We start from the raw sequence: 22913 nt of genomic DNA, 5'->3' as shown, positions 1-22913 counted from the left end.
TCTGGACCTCAGTTTTGTCCGGTGAATTGCTTGTAATTTAGGAATACACAACCAACCAACCTGACTAGATCTTAGATTCCTAGTCAGATATCATTGTACTCAGATGCGGTGGACAATTTCCCTGTAAAGCCCGAAATGGCAACACCAATATTTTCAATCTAACCACAGTGGGCAAGCAATACAGCCTAAGAAGCAAACCCATTATAGGAATTCACTTCAAGCTGCCTGCCACAATTCTTGCTGCAATGTTCTGTATTATCAGAAGTCTACAAGAAGACTCAGGGCTAACCTTTGGGTAGGGTGAGCTGGGAGGTCATCCGTGACACTGGGGGACAATGGGTAACCTGGGCACCACTGGCATTGTCTGTTGGGCTGGTCAACCAGTGGGCTGGATACAGAGATGCTGGCTGGATGTGAGCCTGGTACAGGAGAGGCAAGTCAGGAAAATGTCAGCTGCAGAGAGTCCACACCATAGAAGGTGCAGGTGTTCCTAGGTCAGCATTATTGAAATTGCCATGGCCTATGTATTCCTACACCTCTAAGCAGGCACACTCAGAGAATGCACTTTTTTTTTCCATTTTATTAAGTTTAAACAATATAGATAGCAATACAACATATAAATGAAATACAGAGAGTGACAGGATTAAATCTAAAATAAAAAAAGGAAATACAGTTTCAGAACCCCATCACGTCTTCTTAGCATGAAATCGGGGGAGGAGATTCAAAGCAAATACTATCTACAGAGAGAGGTGCCAGGACACATTTAATATACTTCGACTACCATTTAGCTAAAAATTTGCGGTAAATATGAATCAAAAAAGAAATGTAATTGTGAAGGCTCAAAGAACACATCTGTTATTCTGGAATCTTAGAACATATTTCCATGGATAACGCATTATCATATTAGCTTCTAACTGACATGCTTCTGGGCGCATCTGAAGAAACTTCTTACGACGTTGCTGTGTAATCCTAGCAATGCCTGGATATATCCATATTTTCTGTCCCAGGAACAATTTTCCACGATTTCGAAGAAATAACTTTAGCACTGAATCATGATCAGAAGGAAATATAAATGTCATGAGTAACGTTCCATGATATTCCACATTCTCTGTATCAGAAGTTTCCAAAACTGCTGATAGATTACTTATATGAGCCAAGGAAAATGTCATAATGCCTCTATAATCACTCCATGGTGAGACCGCACCTTGATTACTATGTACAATTCTGGTCACCGTATCACAAAAAAGATATAATTGCGATGGAGAAGGTACAGAGAAGGGCGACCAAAATGATAAAGAGAATGGAACAGCTCCCCTATGAGGAAAGACTAAAGAAGTTAGGACTATTCAGCTTGGAGAAGAGATGGTTGAGGGGAGATATGATAGAGGTGTTTAAAATCATGAGAGGTCTAGAACGGGTAAATGTGAATCGGTTATTTACTCTTTCATATAATAGAAATACTAGGGGGCACTCTATGAAGTTAGCATGTAGCACATTTAAAACTAATCAGAGAAAGTTCTTTTTCACTCAACGAACAATTAAACTCTGGAATTTGTTGCCAGGGGATGTGATTAGTGCAGTTAGTGTAGCTGGGTTTAAAAAAGGTTTGGATAAGTTCTTGAAGGAGAAGTCCATTACCTGCTATTAATCAAGTTGACTTAGAAAATAGCCACTGCTATTACAGGCAGCAGTTGCATGAAGTAGACTTAGGGCCTCATTTTCCAATATCGCATGCGATACCAAAAAGAGGGTGTTACCTTATGCTAATAAGCATGTGTATCGCAAATTGCAATAACAGCTATGCAACACGCTCTTAGCGCAAATCACACTATTAACCCAATTTGAGCTACATTGCGGTTCACGATGTTTCTGGACAGCCTGTTTCAGTGTTCTGGAGAGAGGGAGAGAGGGAGAGAGAGAGAGAGAGAGAGAGAGAGAGAGAGAGAGAGAGAGAGAGAGAGACTTGCTATAGTGTCTCTTCCCTAGACAGGTATTTGTATCCCTATGAGAGGCTCACCTAGTAACTCAAGGTGGGGATTAGGTATGAGTGTAGGGGGTTGGGGGCCACTTTCACATTCAACGTGAGACGTACGAACAGAACAGTGGTCTCGTGTGAAGATTTGATGGCCTTCAGAGTAAGGAAACTTACTCCAAGATGAGATTTGGGCAATGTTCTCTCAAACTAGCTTGTTGTTGCCCAGGTAGAGTGTCCATCAAGCTAGTTTGAGAGAACATTGCCCAAATCTCATCTTGGAGTAAGTTTCCTTACTCTGAAGGCCATCAAATCTTCACAAGAGACCACTGTTCTGTTCGTACGTCTCACATTGAATGTGAAAGTGGCCCCCAACCCCCTACACTCATACCTAATCCCCACCTTGAGTTACTAGGTGAGCCTCTCATAGGGATACAAATACCTGTCTAGGGAAGAGACACTATAGCAAGAGTCTCAGTCAAATAGGCTGTTTGGACACTTTCGTGTACTGCGAAGATTCATTGGTTGTTTTATCGCGGTGCACGATGTTTTCGCGATTTGCGAATCCATTTCCGCTAATGGCGAAAACGTCGCGTGACGCGATATTTCCCCGCTGCACGAAAAATGCCTTATTTGCATGGGACATGCCCCCTCATGCGTTACCACTGCGATATTGGAAAATGAGGCCCTTAGTCAGTTTAGGGTTCATACCTAGGGCACTCGGTTTATTTATAAGTCGCCTATGCAGAACTGTATCAGATTCATCAGACAAGACCTACCTCTGCTAAAACCAAGCTACCTCAGATCTTGCAATCTACTGGATTCCATAAACTGCACTATAAACTGTTTTAGTAGCAATTCCATTAATTTACTCACTACAGAGGTCAGACTAACTGGCCTGAAGTTCCAAGCCTCCTCCTTACTTACACTTTTGTGAAGAGGAAGCACATACGCCTGTCTCCAGCTCTCCAGCACTACTCCTGACTCTAAAGAAGCACTGAAAAGGTCAGCCAGAGGCACTGCCAGAATTTCTCTAAGTTCACTCAACACTCTTGGATGTATCTCATATGGCCCAATCACTTTATCTAATTTTAGTTTACTTGGCTCCTCATGAACACTTTTCCGAAAATTGATTGAGGTTTACATCACTTTCAATCCTATTTGTGTTCATTTCCTGTGGTCCTATTCCCAGCCCTTCTTCAGGGAACATGGAACAGAAATAGTTATTTAGCAAGTCCACTTTTTCGTCATCAGCTTCTATATTTTCCTCCCCTTCACCTCTGAGTCCCACAATGCCAGTTTTGCACTTCATTCTATCGCTAACATATCTAATAAAATGTCTTATACCCCTGTTTTACCATGTTAGCTATTTTTTCTTCTAGTAGCATCTTTGCTATCCTGACTACTTTCCCAGCTTCTCTTAGATTTTCCAGATATTTTTGCTAAGAGAAGCTGGGAAAGCCATCAGGAGAGCAAAACTGCTAATGGAAGAAAAAATAGCTAACATGGTAAAACTGGAGGACAAGATGTTTTTTCAGATATGTTAGTGACAAGAATTTATAGCTTGTGCCGCAAATAGTTCTAAGAAGGGTACAAAGAATACATCCATAAGAAAACTCATACCCATCAGATTTCACAGACAAAAACATAAAAATCCTGCTTTGCACATAAATAAACAGAAATCCCAATGCTATCTCCCCATATAACTGAAGATTATCATGATGTTGTCACCTACAAAGCATACCTATCAGTCAGTTTTCTCAATAACTTAGTTAACTCCTAGCCATTATTTCAATAATGCTGTCTGATAACACTGGTAAACAAATTTCTGGGAACATTTTGTTTCCTCCACAGCCTTCGGTGAAACAAGTAGATTTTAACAAGCTGAACACAAATATGCATTTATTATGTCTGTATCACATACCATTTGCCAGAAAAGTGCAATATACATTAAGCATTGTTACGTGTCTGTAGCTGCATAAGCTATAATGGCAATGTTGGCACCAGAAAACAAAACTAAAAATGTTTTGCCGCAGATTTTCATTTGTAATCACAGTCCGACGCTTCACGGATGAGAGTCCAACAATAGTCACCCAGCATGGAGGGGTTCCACTTGCCTTGATACCGTTTCTCCATTTTGACAATGTCTTGATGAAACGTTTCACCATATTCGTCACTCACAGCTCCAAGGTTGTCTGGGAAGAAGTCCAAGTGAGAATGAAGAAAATGCATCTTCAATGACATGTTGCAGTTCATCAATTTGTGTGCCTGAAGCAGATTTTCATCCTGTTCGACATAGTCTGCTACCTTATAGTTGCCTAGAAAGTTACAAACGACATTCTTGAAGGCTGTCCATGCAACACATTCTGTACCTTGCAGAAAACCATCAAAGTGGCTTTCCTTCATCACAGCTCAGATTTGTGGGCCAACAAAAACACCTTCTTTTATGCGCTGTCATGGAAACACGTTGGAATCTTGCAGCCGAGCTGGGGCTTGCCCAAGCAAGTTCTGGCATGATCAGGCAGAGTTTCCTGGTGTATTTTAAAAAAATGTTAGTCTCTGTTACATGTTACGTTGCTTATGGCAGTCAAAAATACGACATGAATTTTAAAAATCATAAAACTACTGTCCAGCAAGAAAATATATGTACGTGAGATTGTTTTAAAATCTCACAATTATTGTGACACAAAATTGACCATTTCCCAAAAACCTTACATGATGTACAAATTTTGAAGTAATATCTGTGATCAGCATCAAAAAATCTATTTGGAACACCAAAAAGCCTGAAGGAAACAAAAGCCTGTATAACAGCAAAGTCTTTACTTGCTTCCTAATATTACAGATATATGTTTCAGACCTTAACTCCTTGGGTAAAGAATTCTATAGTACTGGACCCCCCCACTGCAAACATCCTCTCTCTGTTCTCAGACAATTGTAACAGTCGCTCTGAAGATACAGATCCTAAATTATTCCCTGCTGATCTTAACATCTTTGGCCCATCTGTAGATCTTTAACATCACACTAACAGAAATTGGAAATTCATTCAAGGCTTTATGGATCAAGATCAAGATCTAAAATTTTATGTACTACTGCATTGGAAGCCAGTGAAGAGAGCAGTGGTGACAAATTATCATTGCACTGGGTGCCCAATAGAACACAGGCCACTGCGTTTTGCTTCACCTGTAATGCTTTCAGGGTAGAAACAGGTAGGCCAATACAACAGCATAAGCCAGGTAACACCAATGTCTGTAATGCAGTTCGAAAGTCATCTAAGTGTAGGAAAGGCTTCAACCTATGTACTAAATGTAGTTTGTATAATGCAATTTTAATCAGTCTTTACTTGTGATTGTGTCTTTACTTGTGTTATCCAATTCTAATTCTCTTCTTCTAATACTGTTTTTGCCTACACCACTTCCACTATTGGGCCGTTCCATATATTTAGCATGGCTGATCCAGTTTTATTAATTCCAACATACTGCTGTATATACAATTTAAATCAGGCCTCAAAACGTCTGAAAACTACCAGAGTAGCAACAGAAACAGTGTTATGCCCATTTTGCCCTAGCAAGGGAAACAGTATTAAAGAAATGAAACCCCTTTGTCAGGCTGATAAAATACCAGTGAGCATTAAAGGGGCGCTCATGTTTGAGTGCCCACTCCCTTAATGCACGCTGATCCACCTCTCCCGGGTAAAAAAGGAGGTGCTAGGGGAAATCACGCGCCCCTAGCACCTCCTCGGCAGTGGGTACCTGGGAGAGGTGGCTGTCAGCCGCTTAGGAAAATGGATGCTCAATTTTAATGTCCCTTTTCCTAACCTATGCACAGCCAGCCAGACTGCCGGCACCCTTTTTATTTATTTATTTTGGGGGAGGGAGGGGGACATTTCTAATTTTTTAGTTTCTCCAACCTAATATTTCCATGATATTTTTGATTGATAATGTTCGATTGTTCGATGTAACTTCCAACTTTGGTTCTATGTAAACCGACATGATATGTACCAGTACATGAACGTCGGTATATAAAAGCTTTTGAATAAATAAAATAAATAAATGATATTAAGTCAGAATAAGTACAGAAAAGTAGTATTTTCTGCTTTTCTGTACTCTTTTTGGGCTCCTCCAAAATTAATGCCTGCTCAGGGCAGGCGTTAATTTTAGCGAGTAAAAATGTGCGTGTCAGGTGCACATTTATTTTTTGGCATCAGGGAGAATAGATAATAGCCTCATCAACACGCATTTACATGTGATGAGCGCTATTAACTGTGCGTGTGATTGGTCGTGTGTTTTGGACACTCTAACCCGTTTTGTATCGCGGGTTGAGCCGTGCGCTGTAGCCAGTGCATAGTATTGCATCAGCCTGAGTGTCTCTTCCAGTGTCCAGTTGAGCTACTCCTGTTACATTTTATTGGACTATCCATACAAAGACATGCACAGGCTTAAGAAACATCATTTATTTCTTCTTTTATACAACCAGAGATGTCAAAGTGGGCCTTCAAAATAAATAAGATCAATTATAAAGCATCCTGATTTCAGGATAATACAATCTTGCTTAAGAGTGGCTGACTGCCTTTCTCGTGGTGACAACTTTACGCAAAAGGGCCCCAGATGGAAAATGTTTCCTACATAACAGGTTCAGGACAGAAATAGTAGTTGAAAATGAAACCTAACACTTTTCAGAGACATTTATTTTCGTGCTGGCTGTAAGGATCCAGAAACGAGACATTTGCAAAGATTTACAGCACACAGTGTACTTTGGGTAGCATGTTTTTACATGAATGGTCTGACATCTATTTCTGTTCAGACGAAATCACTGCAACCTGATAATAAGGCCTACTATGCAATACAGTACATAGAGAGGGCAACAATAGTTTAACTTGGGCAATACATTTGGGGAGGGAGGGGTAGGAGTTCCTACTCAGTTTGATTTACAAGTGTATCAAAGAAGGTAATGGCTACAAGTGAGGTAAACAAAACATTTCCCCCTTATTTCATCCATTCAGGGGATGCCCCACAGAATACTTAACAGAGAAATGCCTTTATAAAAAAAATCACTTTTGATTACTGTCCTTTTATCAAAAGAAAGTTCTTGTATAGTTTTGAAGTTGTCTTTCCAAATTGTAGTTGTGAAGCACAAATTTTGCAATAGCCTACCAACAGCACGCTTAGGTCTGCTTGTGAACATACAGCCAGGCTTTGGTTTGTCCCTCCTCCATTTCACGCTCTCATTCTCCACTGTGTAGGCAGACAGAAACATGACCCCCTGCATTTCAGGGTCCTTTCACAGACTGTGGAGACGCCATGGCTTGCAGACTGCAGGCAGAAGGATCACAGTAACCTGGAACACCAGCAGCGCCAGGAGGACCGGGAACCCCAGGCTGACCGGCCACTCCAGGAGGGCCCCGCTCCCCATCCCGCCCATCCTGGCCATAACTGGCCTTGCCGGGCTCACCTGCAAGAAGGAGCATACGTTGAGGGGAGAGATCTCACATACATTACAGAATATATTTATTTTAATCTATTTATTTAAAACACAGCCCACATTATACAACAACCCTGTTCTATGAGGAGTAACAAATAATATCTTTACTAGTAAAGAGTCAAATGTACTAAAGTGTGTTAAGGCTTAAGCCGCATTAACATGCATTAACACCCATTTTAATGCACATTAAAGCAGTATTAAACTTAACATGTTTTTGCAATAGCCCATATTAATGTAGACTTCTGCCATAAAAATGTTGAGCTGACATGCGAAAATGCAAACAAAGCAGTTCATTAATGTTCAAATAGGGTTAATGCAAATCATGTTAAACAACATGATTCACATTAATCTGCAATGCAGGTACTTAATTACACCTCTTTAAGGTGCAGTTAGGTTTTGGCAATAGAGAAGGCCCACTGTGGGCCAGACTGTCCTCATGCCACTTTTCACCATGACAGTAAATTCCCCCTGTGCCACCTGACCATAATCCTGGCAATGCTTCCCCTCCCTAGACAGTGAAGCATGGCCTCTGGACCACCAAAAACCTCCCAAAATCCACTCCTTCCATTCCTCCTAAGATGAGGACATCTACCTACCCCAGTGAAGATGTTCAAGGAGGTGGGAGAGCATTTCTGCCGAGTGCCCTGCTGGCTCTGCCATGCAAAATGGAGCTGACTGACCTCCTGCAGTCTTTTACTCTCTTGAACATCTGCACTGCTGCTGAAAATGTAGGTGGGGAGTCCTGGCCTGAAGGGAGGTAGAAAGAGTAGTCCTGGGGGAATTCTGTACTACTGCAGAGCGCAGAATTTGTGCAGAATTCCCCCCTACACAGAATTGCCATTTTCTGCGCAGAACTTGGCGTGTGTGTGTGTGTGTGTGTGTCTAAGACTACAAGCCTGGGGGGGGGGGGAGTGAGAGAGGACATGTGTGAGAGTGCGTGAATGTGGGTGCCAGAGAGAGGAAGCCTATGTGAGAAGATTGTGAAGGAGTGTGTAAATGTGTGAGAGACTGGGAGCTGGTGTGTGTGAAAAAGGGATGAGGTGTATGTGTGAGTGCTTGTTTGTTTGTTTGTGAGAGAGGGAGCCTGTCTGAAGGGATTGTGTATGTGTGAGAGTGAGCCCGTGTGAAAGGGTATGTGAGAGAGAGACATAGGTAGCCTGTGTGAGGGTGTATATGTGAGAGAGAAAGGGGGCCTGTGTGGGTGTGTATGCAAGAGAGAGAGAGAGAGGGACCCTGTATGAGGGGATGTGTGTGAGCAAGAGAGGGACCCTGAATAAGGGGTTGTGTATGTGCACTAAAGAGAGGAAGCCTGTGTAGGAGAGAGAGAGAGTGGGACAGAGAAAGCCAATGTGAGGGGAAGTAATAAGAGAGGGGGTCAAACTGTGGGAGTGGAGATAGAGTGGAAGACGTTGAGCTTAGAGGGGGAGGGGAGAGATACTAGCAGGTGAAGGAGTTGGGGCCTGAGAGGGCAAAGTGGCCAGGGGAGTAGGGAGAGAGAGAGTGGAAGGGACACTCTTACCGTGAACTTCTAGGAAAATTCTGCTCAAAATATTTAAAATTCTGTATCTCTAAGTAATAACTTTTTTCTGTATTACATTTTAAATTAATTACTTAAAGACTGTCAGGTATATTGTGTTATTTTGACCAATATAAAATATGCAGAATTTTGCAGAATTTTAAGTTTTTGTGTGCAGAATTCCCCCAGGAGTAAAAGAGGGACAGGAATTTCAGTATCTTGCTTCATGTCAGGTGGGGAGAGAAGTACTGGAAGGCAAGTCAGGTGGCCTTGGGGAGGGGAGGCCTTGCTTCACTGTCAAGGAGGGACTCGCAGACCCTCACTTCACTGTTGAGAGAGTGAACAAAAGGAGAGTCAAGTGGCCCGGAGGAGGGAACGTGGTCAGAGGGGGCTTTGCTTCCACTGTTGGTGGAGAGAGACATTGCGGCCCACAGTGACTATTTTTGATAGCCGGCAGCAAGAACACATTGGTGTTATCTCCTGCAAAACACCAAGTTTAATAGTACATTAGGCATTTAGCAGGTAATTTTCGAAATGATTTACACACATAGGGCCTGATTTTTAAAAGGATTTACACACTTAAAACAAGGTTTTACATCTGCAAATGCAGTTTACCTGTGCAAGTGAGCTTTTGAAAATTGCTACAATATATGCCATCGAATTGTCAATAGGTTTTACCCTCGTAAGTGCACTATAAAAGGTGAATTTTTCAAACCTTGTGCATGTAAAAATGAGCACTTACATGCATAAAACTGCATATATGTGAGTGCATGCTGTTTAAAAATCATAACATACACATAAATAAGGGTCCATAAGCAAATCTGCATATGTAAAAAAAGGGGTGGGTCAGAGGCATTCTGGAGAGGGGCCAACATTTATCTGATGAACTTGGTATTTTACATCCTGCCAAAGTGATGCACATTAGCCTTTACTTGTGTATATTTAATCCTGCGCAATATCTGGTGTAAGTGATCGCAAACATCTTCAAAGTGAAAAATGACTGGGTAGGAGGTCTGGGTGAAATGGTGGTGGGGGGACGGGACTTCAGGCTGGAGAACCAGGAGGGTGTTCATGAGCTGCAGATGAACTGGGTGAACTAGTAGACAAATTGGTAAAATTGGTTATTTCATTGCCGCACGCATGTTATAAAATACACTGGTTAACGCGTGTAAAAGCATCTAATTAACACAAGCACAATCTACTCACGTATCCTTTTAAAATTAGAAGTACAAATATGCAAGTATATCATTTGCACGCACTTACCCCGCTATATTGCAATTTATCTGGCTAAGTAGCAGCACGAGCTATTTAGCCGGAGAAGTCTGAAAAGTGCTACTTGTCCATCTAAGTAGAACTCTTCAAATTTATCCGGATAAGTGCTGCTACTTAGCCAGATAAATCAGCATTTATCTGGATAAGTCTGAACTTGCGCAGCTCGTGGGTTTTATATGCACGGACATTTGGCGCAGAAATGCACTCATATTTTCTAACCTGCGCATATCATTTCCACACAGGTTACAAAATACAGTAGCAACTTTGCATGCACCCATAGCCATGTATAAAGGGGTGCATACAAGCAGTTTTGAAAGTTACCCTCTAAGAAGTGAATTTTAGAAGCTAGATGGGCGCGCTTATCTCGTACTAGCACGTGTGCAGCCTATTTTATAAAGAAGGCAGATGCGCGCACAAGTGCCGATGAGGTAGGCTTGGTGTGGGCCGGATGTGGGCGTTCCGGGGCAGGACCAAGATATACGTGCACAAGTGTCTGTGAGGCTGCGCATGTGCCCAGGTCCAGTGTCATGTAACTTTCCTTCTGCTATGGAGGAAGTGTAACTTAAAAAAATAATACAGGCATCTGTGAGGGGTCTGGGAGGACCTAAGAGAACATGGGCGAACTGGTGGATGAACTGGTGAAACTGGTCCTTGGCTGGATGCACGTCTGTTTTAAAATACAGATGTGTAGTTGTGTGTCTGTAAACTGACTTACGCTGCTGGGCACACACACAAAGTTAAAATTAGGTAAACACATCCGCGCACTTAGGCTATTTTATAACATGTGTGCATAAGTGCCTGCACGTTACAAAATACCACGTCTCTGGGCATGTGCCAATGCAAATACGTATATGTGTGCCTGCGCAACCTTTTGAAAGTTGCACTCTACAGCCCAAATTTTAAAAGCCCAGCGCATGCAAAAACCGGGGGATACGTGCATGACCGAGCAGTGCGCGTGCAGAGCGCATTTTAAAAACAGCCCAGCCATGCGCATATCGCCCGGTACGTGCGGAAGTGCCGGGCTCCTTGAAAGAGCGGGCCGGGGGGGGGGGGGGGGGGGGGGGGGGGGGCGGGGCCTGACCGGGACAAAGGCCATTAGATGAAGTTCCAAAATTAAAAAAAAAAAAAAGGTAGGAAAAGGGATTTTAGAAGTTGGGGAGGAGAGGGCAAAAGGGAGGCAGAGTAGGAAGGGGGGATAGGAAAGTTCCCTCCCATTCCATTCCTTAATTGGAGTGGACTGGGAGGGAACTGGTGTAGGCCCGATCACAACGCTGCACATATTTTTTTTTTTAATTCCTCCCTTTCACCTGCGAGACGCCACCCGCCCACACATGCACACGCGGGAATTGTATTTTATAAAATGCGCACACGTTTTAAAATTTACCCCGAAGCGCATAAATGGGCTTTTTAACATTGCTACAATAATGTTGAATTTACATGCATAACTCTTTTGAAAATTACCTCCTTAATGAGGTGTTTTGCAAGCGACAAAAATTAAAATTGGTCATTAGCATGCATTGACAGCCAGTTTTAATGCAGGTTAGTATGTTAACTCCTTAATTATTTATTCATGTACACATGCATACCAAAGAGGTCAAAAGTGATAAAGAAAGACAGAAAAAGAATTAATAGTTACTGGCACAGGATTGTTTCCCACAGGCCTGATGGGGAGTCATGTTTATTTATGACAAGTCATGCTAAACAGATTACAATATACACCATAAAATAATGTAACATAAAACAAAACATATCATGACAAACATAACATACAACAAAAATAACAATGTGCAAAATCTAGGAAACCATCATATATGTTTCAACTATTGAGAAAATCTGCCAGTCTATTTTTCAGAGGGGTTGCTAAGTATTTCAAAGATGTGGGGCCTGGGCGCACTGTTTCCTCTAAGCTGTGTGCGTATGCGCACGCACACAGGTCGCAAATACCAAGCACATAGAAAAACACAGTGTGCACAAGAAATCACGATATTATTTGCATTATGCTGGCTCAAAGCGCATAAATTGGAACTCAGCTTATAAAACGTTGCACAAAAGAACATTTTTGCACATGTAGCCTTTCAAAAATTAGGACTATTGCTAAGGCCCATAAGTACCTGCCATTGCTGCCCCTTTACCCCTGAAGATTTTGATAATTAAACTCAACAATCACAATCACCACCACCACCCCTGGGGCAGGGAAGTGGGAGTCTATGTGGTTGCCTCTATGGAAAATTACAGTACTCTGCTCTCAAAATGTACCTAATTGCAAATTTCTTTTTTTTTTTTTTTTTTTATTATCACAAAATATTTAGGACCCCATACAAAAGTCTTAGGCTGGTAGGTATGTCCTCCAGAGAAGAGAATTATGTACTGGAAAAAAAAATCAGCTAAAAAAACCCCGTGTTCCCGCTCTCCCAACGGGCGCCCAGGTACCTCTCCTGGGTGCGCAATTCTGTATTTAAATGAGGCCCGGCACTAATAAGGAGGTGCTAGGGACAACAGCACATCCATAGCTCCTTCTTATTAGCGGAAGAGGCGGATGTCAGCGGGTCAGACAACTGACGCTTAATTTTACAGCCACGGGTTCAGAAAACAGATGCCGGCAAAATTGAGCGTCCATTTTCGAACCCACCAACCAGATTTTTTTTTTTAATTTTTGGTTCCTCTGACTTAATATCACTGGGATATTAAGTCGGAGGGTGTACAAAAAAGCAGAATTTTCTGGGTTGCTTCCAACTTAATGCCTGCCCTTGGCAGGTATTAATTTCTGAGAGTAAAATGTGCGGCTCAGCTGAGCGCACCATTCTGTATCGGCCTGTATGAAAGGTGATAAAATGTTTGTTCATGGTCCATGGTTGGAAGCATGGAGTTCTCGTAAGTCATAGGTTAACACTAGGGTTCATGCACTACACCTGAGACTCAGGATTGAGACATGTAGATAATTGTAAACTACGTATTCATTATTATAGTGACAGCACCCTGATAAATTCAACATATAAAAGTGGAACAAAGCTCTAAGATTATTGAAGATTATCAGTTTGCTCCAAGCCTTAATAACAGGAGTGCAATTAAATTTGTTGGCCTAGTCCTTCCTGGAGCTTACAATTGCTCAACAGGAAGCTGGATCCTCTGGAGCTGCATGCCGGAAAAAGACATTTTGCCAGTTCCTGAACACTTCAAAGACTGACTCAACCAAAGTTGGAGCATGCTCAGACAAAACAAGAAGGATGCATTAACAATCCCACAGGAGGTGCTACAACACAATTTTAATTAGTAACCATGGGTTACACAAACATTTAGGGATGTTGTCTACCAGGCATTTGACAATGCTTGACTGAGTTGAGAAAGGAATGACCCTACCTCAGAAACTCAGACCAGAGTACCTGTACTCCTTATGGATGCTGCTTTTATAGGTCAAGCCCTAGATCCCCAAACTGCTAATGCTGCCAGATGCAAGTCATGAGGGATGGAAACCCCGAGCCTGGACTGTCCATGAGATCATACTAGTCTGGACTCCACAGACTACAATGTAAGATCTTGAAGAAGGAGGCTCAGATAAAGCAGACCTGACATTATCATATTCAGAGAACCCATCACTCCCATAAGTGAAGAGGGTCCAACCCGACCTATTCATTGTTGTAAACAGTCTGACCTGTTTGCCTGCAATTTGTATATTCTAGAGATATATTTTCTGTGATACACACTTGAGTGTGACCCATTGGCATCCATAGTTTACCCATGAGTTGGGGGTTATTAATGTTAGGTCTGAAAGCTGGCAGGGTTTTGAAGCAGGAACTGCTCAGAGAAGTATGCCAGTGCTCTGAAGGGAATGCATCTGATGATGGGGCCAACAACCACACCCCCAAGGAACCTAATTTGGGCTTTTGACCTTGAAATTGGGTAGTTGGGAACCAGAAAGCTGTTCCTGGCAACTTGAAGGCTACTTGGTTCTACACTTAGAAACATAGAACATAGAAACATAGAAATGACGGCAGAAGAAGACCAAACGGCCCATCCAGTCTGCCCAGCAAGTTTTGCACTTTTTTTTTTCTCTCATTCTTATCTGTTACTCTTGGCTCTTAGTAACCTTTTGATTCTATTTCCCTTCCACCCCCACCATTAATGTAGAGAGCAGTGTTGGAACTGCCTCTAAGTGAAATATCTAGCTTAATTAGTTAGGGGTAGTAACCGCCACAATAAGCAAGCTATACCCATGCTTATTTGTTTACCCAGACTAAATAATTCAGACTTTGTTGGTTGCTGTCTGTATATAGATCTACTTTTCTTCATTCCCCCTGCTGTTGAAGCAGAGAGTTATGCTGGATATGCATTGAAAGTGAACTATGAGACTTTCTCCCCTGCCACTGAAGCAGAGAACTATGCTGGATATGCATTGAAAGTGAAGTACCAGGCTTATTTGGTTTGGGGTAGTAACCGCCTAACAAGGAAGCTACTCCCCGCTTTTTTTGTGAATGCAAATCTTTTTCCACATTTCCTCTTGCCGTTGAAGCTTAGAGCAATGTTGGAGTCGCATTAACCGTGTGTATGTTTATTGAATAAGGGTATTATCTCCAGGCAGTAGCCGTCATTCCCGTGAGCCACCCACTCTTCATTCACGTCCTCTAGACTTTATGGATCCACAGTGTTTATCCCACGCCCCTTTGAAGTCCTTCACAGATCTGGTCTTCACCACTTCTTCCGGAAGGGCATTCCAGGCATCCACCACCCTCTCCGTGAAGAAATACTTCCTGACATTGGTTCTGAGTCTTCCTCCCTGGAGCTTCAAATCGTGACCTTGAAATGCAAACATTGGCCTACATTTCCCAAAGTCGCAGGGCTCCCTGAATCCCGCAGTAATGGGGGGCAGGGAAATACGGGGGGGGGGGGGGGGGGGCGGTCCTGCGATAGACAGCAGCAATCGCACCTCCGCGGTGCGAAACTGACAGCGATAAAGGTGCTTACCTTTCGTTGTCGGCGCAGTCTTCCCGGCGTCAGCCCCAGTGCCGCCCCGACTCCTCCTCTTCCGGGACTGACACCGCCCCGACTCTGCCCCCATCTTGGTATCGCATGCGATAAGGGACTTTTCGCATGCGATCCACTTGGTAAATGACCCCCATTGTCTCTGTACAGAGTTGGCTTATTCTGAAGCATTTAACTACTGATATCTTGATTTGGACTGGCCCGGTGACTGGTAAACTCAGCCACTACTCGTTAATATTAGTAGACCAGCCCCTTTACTGGATTTGAATTGAGAGAGGCCTAAAACTATCTCTCGCCCCCACATCCACAGGGAGACCTCCAGGCCAGGAACCTGAAAGTTGGATAGGAAAATCCATTCCAGAGCAACCCAGGCAGCCTTCCTTCCATCCAAGGGAGGACAGAAGACCTTGGGGAAAGATCAAAGTACCACAGGCACAGATCAATTTGGAGTTTCTTTATTGATTTGATTTTAGATGTAACAAGAAGAAAATGTGGTGTCAATGAATTACCCTTCAACACGCTGAGCAGTCAACTTTTATTTAATTGGCAATCACCAGTACAGAGACTAAAAGCCTTATAGAAAGAGACAATATACTACACTTTAGGCCCTGGAGGTCCATCCTCCCCCCACCATTCAGAGAATCCACATCAGGGTTTAGTGGGATTTTTCAGTTATCATGCCCTGGTATCCCCTCCTTCATAACTACCACTAGAAAATGGGGCTGCAAAGTGTTTTAGTTCCCACTAAATAGATCTTACAACACTGTATGCTAAGACCATTTCTATTATCTACAGTCAGTGCTTAAGGGACTTCTTAGAATGGCAGTGACACTTTTCTGTCTCTTGAACTCAAACACAGTTAGTATTAACAATGGTTTCATGCTGGCAACAAAGAACAAGTTAAAGAGTGTGTAAGATGCCATTCGAAGGTTTTTAGATATATTCTCCAGTATTTGTGATATCAGGAACTTGTATGACATTGGACATACCATGGGGAGACTATAATCATTATAATTTATATTCCACCTTACCCCTTCTCAGACCCCAAAGTGAATTATAACAAAAAAACAAAGTAAGTACTTGCTTTGAGTATGTATAAGTATCTGTATACCGATAGTGTTGACTTCAAGCACAAACAATATAATTGCTCAGTGTCCCCAGATGGGGTTATCTGCTAATAGGCAATACTGCAGACTTAAACTACAAACACTCTTAACTTTTCAATACCTCTCTATATTGCATTTTTCATGCATATCACAAAAGTAGGAATTATTTTTAAAAATGTACAGGGGGCAATCACATTTTAACTGTAGTACATTAACTATGATGCCACTAGATGGCAGTGTTACAACAGTTCTACGAGCTATAGACATTATATTGACATATACTCTTCATAAAGCTGTTTTATGTTTAGCAAATGCCAAGCAATAAAATACTACTGTGATGATTGTATAACTTACACTGGCTGTACATAGTACTCACTTCATTTTATTTTTCACAGAAAATAAACTAATTTCTTAAAAATGCTTGTTCATACTTTCTTAGAATGAATAAAACCTAAACCATGCATGCTTTGGTTTTGGGTGTTTTATAACTTGTATTTCTGTACCTGTAGGACCAGGTAGGCCCGGTAACCCTTTGGGTCCTCTTCCTGAGAATCCTCTTTCTCCCTTTTCACCTGCATCACCTAGATTATTAAAAGAAAATGATTATCGTTTGGACACACACAGGTTGCATCCTCTGATTATATGGAAGCTGATTCTCAGTGTTTGCATGGCAGTAGGAATCCTCACATTTCTGCAATATTTGCCAGAAATGGATGAATCTGTCCAGCCTAATTATCTGTTTCTGTAAGGATTCAGCATGGAGCATGGGGGTTTCAGCTCGACTAAAACCCAACCATGGAATCCCATAGCTCAGTGGTAGTAAGAAACCCCTTTATACACCTACAACAGATTTGCCAATAGCACAACTACTTTGATAAATACAACCTTGCTACCATGCTACATGATTTAACCACCAGTCGCATCGACTACTATAATTCTCTGTTCAATGACGTATCACAGTGCAACCTCAAATCCTTCCAACTCCTACAAAGTACGGCTGCCAGAATTGTGGTAGGAGCTAAAGCAACTGTCACATAAAACCAATCTTAAGGCAACTACACTGACTCTAGGTTGAAAACAAGATACAGTTCAAAACCCTGTTTCATCTTCAAATGCATGAACAACCTGGCCCCAAACATCTTTCCCAACGCCTATTATCCTACTCTCCAACAAGAGAACTTTGATCCTTCCAAATGGCTCTTCTATCTTCTCCTTCACTGGCTTCTGCCAGATTAACCTTACAAGATTCTCCAGGCATTCAGCTGTTTTACCCCAATACTATACCACTACTCCTATGTCTTGAAACACGTTACTTTACCTTCAGGTAAAGTAACGTGTTTCAAGGCAAAACGTGCTTCAGCCAAAACTTGACAATTCAGCCAAGCCTTCCCCTAGATCCCACACCTAGGACTTGAACAAAGACTGCAAAATAGATTTCCCTCTGTCATGGGCTATTTCAGCCTGATCTCTCTTATTTCCCCTGCACTAGGCACCTTCCTCTGCTTTTACACCTTTTTTGAGAAGACGCCTGCTCTCTTATCCCTATCAGCTCTGTCCAATCATTCCTCTATCTTACCTTTTTCTCTTCCTTCATGCTTTCCCCTATGTGGTTTCTAAATTGTGAAAGTATTGTAAGTGGGATTTAATGATAATTTGATTGTAATCCGCCTTGAGACCAACTCAGCAAAGGCGGAATATCAAATGTTTATAGATATACATTGCTAAGATGCATCTGCACAAATAGCATGAACCAGCCCTTTCATTCAGCATTCTACTTCTGCTTAAGACCATGACTACTATTTGTTAACCCTCCAAAATGTTGTTCAGAATTTTGGATGGTGCCAGGCAGAGTAAAACACAGAAGAAGAACAGAAGCACAGTGAAGTAGAACTCATCCTACTATCATTTTCCCAAAGCCAAAATGTAGGTAGAAATCTCATATCATGATCTAGGGCAAAATGGGAACAACTCCAGTATATGCATTGCATTTTTGATAGCCCTTTCTTTGATAAACCTGACAATGTTCCTCTCTGTGTGTTCTTAGGGGCAACTATCATGTGGCACTTTTTTTTTGCTAAACAACTAACCCAGCCGTCCCTCCACCCTGCCTTTGACTTGGCATGCCACTTTACTAACTAGATTTCCTCCATAAGCAACATTCTTTTCCTTTCAGATTTCTTGCACTAGGGAGCTAAGAAATATTCTAATATCTGTAAATCGTGTTACTTCAAAAATGGCAGGAACCTGATGGCAGCAGGTACTGCATGAGCAGAAGATACAGGAAAAAGCAGGGCCAGGTTTCCCATTAGGCAGAGCAGACACCACCCTAGAGCACGGTCAAGCTGAAAGAACATCTGCTCACTAAGGACAGCCCTCTGGCCAATGAGATGCTGCCGCTCAGCTGATTGTGTAGCTGAGCATTCTGTCATAGAGAGATGGCCACCTAGACTGAGGTGCCCTTACATCTCGGTGGAGAGAACGTCAGGAGATCCAGCATCTTTGAATAAGGATGCACCCTCCACTTGGATCCCACCTAAGGGTGCACGAGATGTAAATCTGACCCAGGTAGCAAGGGAGGAGAGGAGCCATCTGACAATACCTTTTGCATCTGAGAACATCAGATCACAGTGGGGATGAGCAAGATAGCTCAGAAATATGTTTAATTTCCTGTACATTACTGCAGAGAGGGTCATCACTGTGCAATAATGAGATAATGAGCTATGGTTCACGTGAAAGAGAAACCCTATAGAGGGTGCAACTATCTATCCTAATCTAATCCTCTTCAAACCAAGAAGGATCACATTTTTTTAATCCAGAAACAAATCTGAAAGGATTAGAGTGACAAAAACCATGAATCACTGATGTGGTTTGGTTCATGTTTCTGGATCACTGATATACCAAAGGAAGGCATATTCTCATGATATGCTAGCCTTCTAGATTCCCAGCTTCTCACACATGCAATGCCTGAACCCCACCACCATTTTGGAGCAGCTTTGCTGAGGTGCTAGGAGAAAAGCAGAAAGACAGGATAAGATAACATAAGGTCTCAACTGTGAACAAATGAAAGTAAAAATAATAAATGAAATTTAAAAAACTGTCACGGGCTTGAAAGCGTGGACCCTGGGACTGCTGACTGACAGGGCCAAAGCATGGAACAGAATCGTGAGGCAGAGACATGGGCAGGCAGGTAAGGTCCAGGCAGACAGAGTCCACTCAGAAAAAGGAGACAAGCAAGGATCAGGGCAGGCAGCAGACAGAAGCAAGGTCAGAAACCAAGCCAGGTCTCAACTGGAAGCTGAAATCAGGAACAGCCAGATGCATAGGTATGAAGAATCAGAACCTGTTTAGGCTTCTGCCCAGAGGAGTGAGCTTCTTTTTATGTTAGAGCAGTGCTGATGTCATCAGTCTGCACCACAGGAAATCCTGGGTGCTGGCCCTAGAAAGCTGGTGAGTAGCTATGAGCCCTTACTCAGAGAAGCAGGATGCAGCACAGGAACAAGACACCGGGAGCCATGTTGGGAGGCCCTAGCAGGTTGCAGGATACAGTACAGTTTGCCAACCGTGATGCAGCATCTCGTGGTCAGCGGCATATTACAGAAATAGATAAAAGAAGAAAAGGAAGATTGGAGAGTGGGATAAAAGGTTTAAAAAAAAAAGCTAGCCTTTTCATGAGATGCATAGCAATTCCTGAAGTGAGAACCCCGAGTCCTCTTTTACTATCCATAGGGAGCTGTGGTGACATTCTTTTTATTATTAAGTCCAACATTCTTGCGTTAACTCTTGGTTGAACAGGCTAAGGCGGTTAATTTTTAAACTCTGTGAGAATATTTTTTTTTTTACCAGATTACCCCTAACCATCTTCTGATTTGCAATCCAAATTACAAATCCTATAACAGAGTGGCATTGCAAAATCGCAAACAAGAAAGACCCACTAGTCTGTGAGCTGGTGGATTGAGATATGTGGATTACAAATTCTGCATAGGCTCATTTTTTTCCATCAGAGCCCATCTGCTGGTATTCTCACAAAACCCTGGTTGAGAACGAGAGTTCTGAAAAATGGAGGTGGCGCACTGTGATATTTCTTAGCCCATTTTATTTTTGTTCAACCCCCAAGAGCTTACATTTGATACCCTGTCAGGCTCTTTCTGTAGTTTTTTCTCCACTAGGTTGCCACACCTGAGGTAGAACCATGATAAGCATTTTGGCTATCTTCAAAGTAAGGCCCAAGGCAGAGCCCTTTCAGTGCCATCATATGCACCTCTGACACATTGTTTCCGTGTTTCTCCTATTCATTGACCTCCTTTGTCTTCATTCCTCACCTTCCCTGCCCTCCCGCCAAGCTTTTAAGAACCAAATGCAACAACCTCCTATAGACGAAGAGCAAGACTAGACTTCCTCCAAGACTGGGTCTGATACTACCCTTAAATAGCCGGCGTAGCTCCTTAGGTATTTGATTTCATCTTTCTTACTGTTGTATAAAAGCAGCCATTAATCCTGATAGCAAATCCCATTGTGATATTATATGATTACTTATTAATTAAAGTAGGGCAGCTATGGTAACAATAAATCTGGGTCTAGCATTCCTAGAACTGTCACTTTCCATGTTTGCTTGGACATTTCTTTGAATGGGTTACAAAATGTACATCCCTAGAACATGACTCAAAAGGATTACACATTTAATGATGACAATTCCAAGAATGACTTCCGTCTGCTGCATAAGATAAGAAATTAATTTCAACTAGCTGAGACTAATGTTACTTATAATTCTTTCCAATGTATCAGTATTAAACCAATGTTTATCCTTTAAGCCTCACAATTAATAGTAGCCTAGAGGGAAGGGTAAAATTGCTTAAATGCCGTAAACAAAGGACGCTGAGAATCTTAATGCCAGAAAACCTACGATTCAATGCATTTTTACTCAAATTATTGTGATGTATAATACTGCAGAGGGCAACTTCCTCACAGTATACAACCCAATCAAAAGTATGCATTACTTACAAACCGTATAACAAAAGGTTTATAATTACAAAATGATCTTACCTTTTGGACCTTTAATACCAATTTCTCCAGGAGGACCTTTAAGACCTGGAAGACCACGAGGTCCAACCTGTCCAGGAAAGCCATTGTCTCCAGGAAGACCAGGGGGACCTGGGAGGCCTGGCCGTCCTGGAAGACCTGCAGCACCAGATTCAGGCCTTCGGAGGCTGGCTGCCAGCTGCTCTAACTGCTCTGCAATAAGAAAACAGAAAGGTAGGAGAAAAAACACAAATCCTAAACAGGGATGCAGTTTGGAAATCAAAACTGGAACAGCTGGTAAATTCTGACATTGGAGGTCTTAAAGAGCACATTAGACAAACATTTGTCTGGGATGATATGGGTACAGTGGATCTTATCTAGAAGCATGGGTGGACTAGACTTGTTGAAGTCTCTTCTAGTCCTATTTTCTATAATTCTCTGTATGTTAAGGTTTGCAACTAAACAAAATTCCATATACCAGATCTGGACCATTATCAGAATAATCTAAATATGATGCCATACTTGTGCTTTTGAGAACTCAGAGGTGCCTTCTTCAGCTGGAAGCGGATAGGAGTCAAACTCGTAAGAGCTAAACTGGTAACAGAATTCAAGAATGCATGAGGCAGACACAAAGTGACTTCAGTGGCAGAAGGAAAGAGGGAGAAGAGCAGAAATTAAGTAACATCTGTGGCAGCACAGCGGGCAAGCGCACTTGGCCCATATCTGTTGACATCTATGTTTCTATGTAACAGTTTTTGGAGGTTACTGCAAACATTTTTTTAAATGCTCTACGGTGCTTCCAAATGAAGGATCACTGAAGCCCTAATGTTAGGATAAAGAAAGGTACTCTAAGATATATTTCCAGAATTTTAGAAGTCTTCAAACATAAAATAAACTGCTGTAGAACTGTGTGCATAAATCCTGCCTTAAGAATATATTTCTTGCAAACCTTGCCTAAAAACCTTGGAAGCTGTTCATTTTTGCTGAAGGTCACTCAACAGAGTAATGGGTCATATGGCATCTTTATAGTGCACTTTCCATCTAGAAAGTCAATTAAGTAAACATGTCACATACCAACCAGAGGCAGCTAAAAAAAACAGAGCTCTAAAACTCTGAAATAGAGATTTATAAGCAATCAAAAAGGTACATTATATTTCATTATCTCAATGGCTCATGCTTGCCTCTGTAGTCCCTGTACTAATCACACTTCCCCTCACTGTCATTTCTGTTCTCTTCTTGCAGCCTTTTTCTGCAACCACAGTCCACCGCTCCCCCCCCCCCCCCCCACCTACAACATCTAATATTAAGGCCCTTTCCCTGGATATTGAAAGAAGGAAACTGAAGTCACAAATTTACACTGGCCTGCTCCACTTCCTAATCCCTCCGTTTTTATTTCTTAATGTATTGTACCCTCTGGGGCGGATTTTCAGAGCCCTGCTCGCGTAAATCCGCCCAAAACCGGGCGGATTTACGCGAGCAGGGCCCTGCGCGCCGGGAAGCCTATTTTACATAGGCCTCCCGGCGCGCGCAGAGCCCCGGGACTCGCGTACGTCCCGGGGTTCTCGGAGGGGGGCGT

At 42.3% G+C, this 22913-nt stretch overlaps 1 protein-coding gene across 3 annotated transcripts in view; it reads right to left on the bottom strand.

Moving 5' to 3' along the window:
- Positions 1-6407: 6407 nt before the first annotated feature.
- The window catches only part of COL9A1 (collagen type IX alpha 1 chain), a 373679-nt gene continuing 357173 nt past the window's right edge, over positions 6408-22913 (bottom strand). For all 3 annotated transcript variants that reach the window (XM_029595655.1, XM_029595654.1, XM_029595653.1), the window contains 3 exons: positions 21362-21550; positions 16825-16902; positions 6408-7420 (listed from right to left, as the gene is read on the bottom strand). In XM_029595655.1, the coding sequence (XP_029451515.1) occupies positions 7239-7420; positions 16825-16902; positions 21362-21550 (449 nt within the window). In that variant the 3' untranslated portion in view covers positions 6408-7238. The remainder of the gene's footprint in view (positions 7421-16824; positions 16903-21361; positions 21551-22913) is intronic.

The sequence above is a fragment of the Rhinatrema bivittatum genome, chromosome 3, assembly GCF_901001135.1.
Source record: "Rhinatrema bivittatum chromosome 3, aRhiBiv1.1, whole genome shotgun sequence".
Lineage (NCBI taxonomy): Eukaryota > Metazoa > Chordata > Amphibia > Gymnophiona > Rhinatrematidae > Rhinatrema > Rhinatrema bivittatum.
This window is presented reverse-complemented; position numbering and strand designations above follow the sequence as displayed.